Here is a 6,274-nt window from a genome sequence, read left to right as displayed (position 1 = left end):
GGCGGCAGTGATGGGACAAACAAACGTTGAGATCGGGCGGCTCAGGGGAGTAAAGGTTGTAGATACTAAAGAAACGCCGATGGCCTTCTTGGAGAGAAGGCTTATTGGGTCTGTCAGTGTGAGCTTGTCCTTCCCTCATCCAGTCCCAATCCCGAGTCTCTCTCCTTGACAGGTTTGGTGATATTCGTTCGTTTCATTCCACTTCTCTTCGCACTCCCTGTAAACCACTTCAAGATGCTTCCTACTACTTCACTTTTGCTTGCCGGTGCTGGCATCGCCAATGCATACACCATTGCCGTGGCCGAGCCCTTCATGCGCAAAAACATCGATCCCGTCGTCATCCCGGGCCAGTACAAGAGCCACATGCACACCTTCTTTGGTTCCGACGCCGTCACCCTAAACACGAACACCTCTGCCGAGCTCCAAGCAGGTTGCTCAACTGCCGAGAACCCCAATGACTACTCTTCTTACTGTAAGCTGAAGCCCAATCCTAGGTTCTCTTGAACCACAGCCATTTCCCCAATTTCAAGAAGATCTCTTGCTGACTTAAACTCTAAAGGGGTCCCAACTCTGTACGTCAAGAATGACACCGGCATGACCCCAGTCCCCTTCTCTCGCTTCAGCGCCTACTACGTCGCCATCGAAAGCGCTGAGGTCGCCATCCCCCAAAACTACAAAACCGTTGCCGGAAACTCCAAAGGAACCACACAAGCCGACGTCGAGGACCTCGCCGGCATCCAATGGTTCTGTGAGGGCGATCCCACCGAAGAGGGCAAAGAGGTCGCGGCGTGGCCCACAAAGACGTGCTCCACGCACCTACAGACTCTCCTCCTCTTCCACGACTGCGTCAACGAGCAGACTCTCGAGTCGGCCTACTCGGGCACCCAGAACTGGAAGGACGGCTTCAAGCCCGCCAACCGGTGCCCCGAAGGCATGAAGCGCCAGCCGCAGCTTCGGTTCTCGATCCGCTACGATCTGCGCAAGGTACTTCCAGACGGATGGAACGGCACGCCGCCTTTTGAGCTTGCGTGCGGTAACTCGTTCTGCTCGCACGGCGACTTTATCAACGGGTGGTTGCCCGAGGCTGCTACCAATATGCTCAAGGCGAACAGCAAGCGAGACTTTGCGGGTGTCGATGGGCCTGATGGAAAGTACAATGCTGGTTCCAAGTGCGGCGCCGAGAACGCGGTAAGTAATTCTCTTGACCCAATGATGGAAAGAGAGCAGGGTTGATACCAATACAGAAGGACGCCGATCCCAATAATGGCACATCCGATTACGATGAGAGTGTCAAGATGATGAGCGCCAAGCGCAGCATTGGTCAGCGCTCGCAGTCTCGTCGCGCCTAAAGAGGTATGCCCAGACCTTCCTCGCAGGCAAACTATCATGAGTCACCCAGTGTGATCCCCGGGGAATACCAGTGGCCATCATTTGGGGGGTCATGAAGTGTACAAAGTCCTTCTCATTCTCCTGTACAATGTTGAGCTTTCATGTATTTATAAGTTACAAACTTCAGGTGCAGATTGAATGACAACCAGAGGTCTTCACTGTATCGACACGCTTGGAAGTAATATTCCACAACGCTAGAAGAACACAGCAAAGCATTTCTGCGACAGTGACATTCGTTGATAGCATCCATACCTTGCCAAAATCTAAGGGATGTGCAACGTTCAATTTACGGTGGAACGATCGGGAAAAGTACCCGTGGTCTCAGCCTCATCATTGCATATATGAAAGCTTGTCTTACAGCACGCAACGAACTCTGTGAGTTGATCACTGCAAGGGGTTAGTCTGAAAACTTTGCGTTCCAGGTCATCAGCTGGCAAGAGCCAATTTGTTAGCGCAGCGCCTTGAGTATGCTGGACAGGGAGCGATGGAATTTGCAATAGCTCTTTATTTTTCCCAGGGATATGAGCATTCAATTATGGAGCATGGTTCAAAGCTGTCGAGGCACAATAGGCTGACAGCGTGATCAGAGATCTTCATAGCAGAGTTTACCGATTCTACACCTAGACCTCCACGTACGTACAAGCTGTCTCTCTGCTTGGATCACCTCTTTGGAACAATATGGCTCACCCAGAACTAGAGACTGGCCAAAGACTCAGACTGTGTTCAAAAGATGTATATGCCTCATCCCATCAAAGCAGTCATGAGGACCAGCCCAGCAGCTATCACACACTTATAACTGGCGGCTGGGCCGTACTGCCTGGTAGAGCCGCTCACTGTATTGGTAATGGGAACTAGTGAAGCTGCCTGTTAGTTTCTTGACCAGAAATTGACAGCAAAGTGAATACTCACGTGAAGTAGTAGTTGGCAGCGGAAGAACTACACCCGAATTGAGCGATCCCAGAGTTGGGATCTGTTCTGGGTTCGATTCGTGCGCCGTCACTGTGCCGTGAAGGCTCGCCGTTAGTGACGTGTCTTTTCTCAGAGGCAGAGTCTCGCCGGGAGCCGAGCCGGATTGCAAAACCAATCCTTGAGGGTCTTGGGCAGCAGTGACTCGTGTAGATTCGGATGGTGATGCTGCGCTCGGGAAGTCGGCCATGCTGAACAGGGAGTATTGAGGATCTATGCCAGCAGGTATGGTGATAACCGCGGACGCCCTGACATCCTGCACCACCTCCGACACTGGGCGTGTGATTGTTGCCACGACGGGGGTTGGACCACACGTTGTGCAGGTCTGGACTTCTGCGGTAAAACCGAAGGGGATATCCGCAGACGTCACCGTAGGTTTCGAGGGCATCCCACGATATGTCTCTGTGACAGCATACACCTGCTTAGCGAGGCCCGTGGAACAGAAAGTATCGTATTCGGTAGTGTAGGAGATTGTGTGCACGCAAGTATCGCATCCGCATTTGTTGCAATTTGGGGCCTGTAGTTGAACGGTGATGGGCTGTCCCGTGGCGGCTGGCAAGCGGACAACGGGAGTCGCCATGCAGCTGCCGCATAACGGAGCGAATGGCTGCTTGGTGAAGCACTGGACAATGGTCGCAGTACGACACGCAAGGAGAGTCGATTGGGAAGAGACTTCCATTACCGTGATGTTGATGACAGTAATAACGGTGAAGAACGTAACGGAGCGATTCGTCCTTGGTTGCTGAATGAATGTATTCGAGTACAGTTTATATCGAGAAATAAGAACGTTTTATGTTTATGGTTGTAGTAGGAGGGTATGTGGCCAACAGACTTGCCAGACTCGGTTGGAAGAAGCATTTAGAAGCGAGCTTAGGAACAAGTGTGTGTGTCTTACTATTTAATATCACTGAGTACACATGCGGAAGTTCTGACAGCTTTTGAGCTGTAACAATGTGGGAGCCGCCCAGTGGCTAGCTGAAGTATGGAATTTTGTTTCAATGGACATATCAGACTCAACCATGATGTCGGGACGTCGGCCGCCCAGGCCTGGTATTGCGGCGTTGTGTGAGACTATTTTCGGTCTAGCTACATACCTAAATCGCACCTCACGTTTCACAGCGTTCCGACTCATGCTTTTACCAATTACAATTAGTTCATTGTCTAACACTGAGGCTTGATGTCTCGTTGAAATAAGAGCTTTCTGTCCCGCGAAAATGAGATTTGATGTCTCATTGTAATATTGTGGAGTATCTTCTCTTGGTGTTGATTGCTTCAATTACGAGCGACCTTTTGCTCCCCGGCGCTGAACCTTGACATATATGTATCTGGGAATCATGTCGTATATTTTCTGCTATATCGAGGAGCCCTTACTGTCATGTGAGTTAGTAATCAACATTATCTCAATCGCCATCATGAAGCCTCGGTCTATACTCAGCTTGCTTTGCCTTACGCAAACCATCTCAGCGTCTGAACCATCCTTTGACCATGAGAATGGCTTGCCAGCAACATGGTGCTTCACTTACCTATCGACTTACCTGGAGCCTACTAGTATAGCTGCTGGCTCAACAGGACTGGAGACGGCACTGAACTCAACTTCAATCGCCAACGCACCTTTGTCAACGGGAACAACCATTGGGCTTTCCACAAATCCTACACTTGGGGCTTCCGCAACGCCGAGCTTTTCTCTCGGCACCTCCCTCCCGGCTACGGAACAGATTGGTGCGCCGGAAACGACCCCGTTGACAATATCCACTTCGTCTCTACAACTGTCTTCGTTGTCGGTTGCCGCATCTGATACTTCGTTGACTTCACTCACCACAACTTCTTCCGCCAGTCTGACCTCCAGCAGACTCGCCTCGCCCACTGCTACTAGCTCCGGATCATCTACGTCGATATCCGCGCAAGCTGCTGAGACTGTGATCTTCTTCGTTGCTCCAGGCTCAACTTCGACTGTGAGACGAAACCTGAAGAAGAGGGTGATGGGTGGTTTCGTGAACCACAACACCAACGCAGATCGTCAGCTATGCAACACCGCAACCGTGTTTTCCTTGGTCGCTGGCGAATTACTAGATGGCGGCGTACCAGTGTATTACTCTCCAGGTGATAGCCATAAACCTCTCAATGCTATGGGGACGCGACCGAACAACGCCATTACAACAACATTCGACGTCTTTGATGGGGTTCTTCGATTCTACCATCCATCTCTCCCTGATAGTCAGGCAAGCTTCTGTCAAGATGCTACTGGACAGGTCCATGTCACCTTTACGTCCCGACCGCCTGATTGTGATCCAGTTTCTCTCTTAGCATATGGAGGTAAGGTTCACCAATAACTTTAGCTTTTCCACCCTAACGATGCCGAAGCTGATATTCACATGGGACAGTCGACTTGTGTCAAAACGGCCAAATACAACTTCCCGGCTTGCCTAGTCAGAGTACCTCGACATCGACTACAGCAAGTGCAACTTCGTTGGAAGTCTTGACCAGCACCACAAGTCGTTCTACCGCAAGTGTTACAAGCGGCTTATTGCAAGACACTTCTATATTTTCCCGCACTATGTCAACAGTTTCTAGCGTCTCCGAGTCGCTCATATCATCGAATTCTGGTCCAAGTATCTTATCATTCATAACATTACCGACACGCGATCCTGAAACTCATATCCTTCCATCACCGATTCCTCTAACATTGTCATCGCCTTCATTATCTCCATCATTCTCGTCATCCATGTTGTCTTCGCCGTCTCCAGCGGCCTCATTATCGCCCTCGTTATCGCCCTCACCGCCATCAACCACAACCTTCTTCACTCAGACTTCCACAAGGACAGACTCAACATCTTCCACCTCGGCACGCTTCTCAAATTCGACAAGTGTTGAGGCATCAACAATTTCGGCGAGCATTTTCGACGCTTCTTCAAGCATCTCGTCCTCGCTCACAACCAGTCTGTCCTCCAGCTCATCCATCATAACTCCAACCTCGTCAACGACCTCCAGCTCAAGTTCTTCGCTCAGCAGCTCAAGCACATCTGCTACGCCCATATGTACACCTGGCGTCGAGTTCGCCGCCTACGTCTTTCCTCGAACTTCCGAGCCTTGTCAAGAGCTCCTGCGCGTGTACTCTGATTCGACCAAAAGCGCAAGAGATCTGAACTTGACTACAGTCATGCAAGGCAGAACTCCTCTTGGCACAGGCTTTACTCCGCTCGTCTCATGGAGGACGAGCCCGAGTGACGAAACAGGTCCCACAAACATCTATGGAGTACGTGGCCCGGCGAACACGACGTGGAGCAATTCGTGTGATTTGATCCAACACCGAGGCTACCTAAAGTTCAACGAAGCAAAGATCTGGTTTCTGACAATCGATGTGCCTGATGATTTCGGGTTTGTTTGGTTTTATGGTACATTCTCGTCAACTGTGCCCGGAGCTTACGGTGCCAGTGCCGGTCAGATCACGGCAGACTACTCCCGTCGAGCTAGGGTGACTGCTGCAAACGTCCTTGTACGTGACTCTGAGATATACGTGCCTTTTCGCGCATTGTTCCTCAACTCTGGCGGTCCCGGTAGCCTCAACATGCCACTGCCGCCCGGCGTACCATTCGTATCGGGTTGTTCCGACACGCCTGCTACTCCCGCTTTCCCTCAGTGGGAAACGGAGAAGTGGACTCCGTAATCAGCACTATACTAAGTCAACATACCCACTTCCTGGCACCCCCCTGTTTCTGGCACCACAAAAACGATGGGATCACAACCCAACCTCCTCATTACTATTAACTATTGATCCTCAACCACACCCACTACAATACAGCTGCCAGCCTCACTAGGGCATTCAGAGTCGCTGGATTCAGCCGTGATAACCTCCTTTTCACCCGCTTCGATTTGAGCCCGATGGATATCCCTGATGTTCGCGAACTTCGTATTGGGATCG

The 6,274-nt window shown here is 51.0% G+C and overlaps 4 protein-coding genes across 4 annotated transcripts; 2 read left to right on the top strand and 2 right to left on the bottom strand.

The window, feature by feature from the left end:
- Positions 1–234: 234 nt before the first annotated feature.
- CTAM01_17073 (uncharacterized protein) lies at positions 235–1,349 on the top strand (the record flags this gene model as incomplete). Its single annotated transcript, XM_060533064.1, has 3 exons — positions 235–472; positions 560–1,188; positions 1,245–1,349. 3 exons carry the CDS (start codon positions 235–237, stop codon positions 1,347–1,349), a joined length of 972 nt encoding a protein of 323 aa, XP_060372361.1.
- A 781-nt stretch (positions 1,350–2,130) lies between these two features.
- CTAM01_17072 (uncharacterized protein) lies at positions 2,131–3,034 on the bottom strand (the record flags this gene model as incomplete). The annotated part of the gene is made up of 2 exons (XM_060533063.1): positions 2,131–2,222; positions 2,299–3,034. 2 exons carry the CDS (start codon positions 3,032–3,034, stop codon positions 2,131–2,133), a joined length of 828 nt encoding a protein of 275 aa, XP_060372360.1.
- A 672-nt stretch (positions 3,035–3,706) lies between these two features.
- Positions 3,707–5,388, bottom strand: CTAM01_17071 (uncharacterized protein; the record flags this gene model as incomplete). The annotated part of the gene is made up of 5 exons (XM_060533062.1): positions 3,707–3,725; positions 3,891–4,319; positions 4,622–4,632; positions 4,792–4,853; positions 5,202–5,388. 5 exons carry the CDS (start codon positions 5,386–5,388, stop codon positions 3,707–3,709), a joined length of 708 nt encoding a protein of 235 aa, XP_060372359.1.
- On the top strand, positions 3,768–6,019 carry CTAM01_17070 (uncharacterized protein; the record flags this gene model as incomplete). Its single annotated transcript, XM_060533061.1, has 2 exons — positions 3,768–4,668; positions 4,737–6,019. 2 exons carry the CDS (start codon positions 3,768–3,770, stop codon positions 6,017–6,019), a joined length of 2,184 nt encoding a protein of 727 aa, XP_060372358.1.
- Between the last annotated feature and the right edge of the window lie 255 nt (positions 6,020–6,274).

This window comes from Colletotrichum tamarilloi, assembly GCF_030869305.1.
Source record: "Colletotrichum tamarilloi strain Tom-12 chromosome Unknown Scaffold_332.1, whole genome shotgun sequence".
Classification (NCBI taxonomy): Eukaryota; Fungi; Ascomycota; class Sordariomycetes; order Glomerellales; family Glomerellaceae; genus Colletotrichum; species Colletotrichum tamarilloi.
The sequence above is the reverse complement of the archived record's forward strand: the minus strand, read 5'-3'. Positions and strand labels throughout refer to the sequence as shown.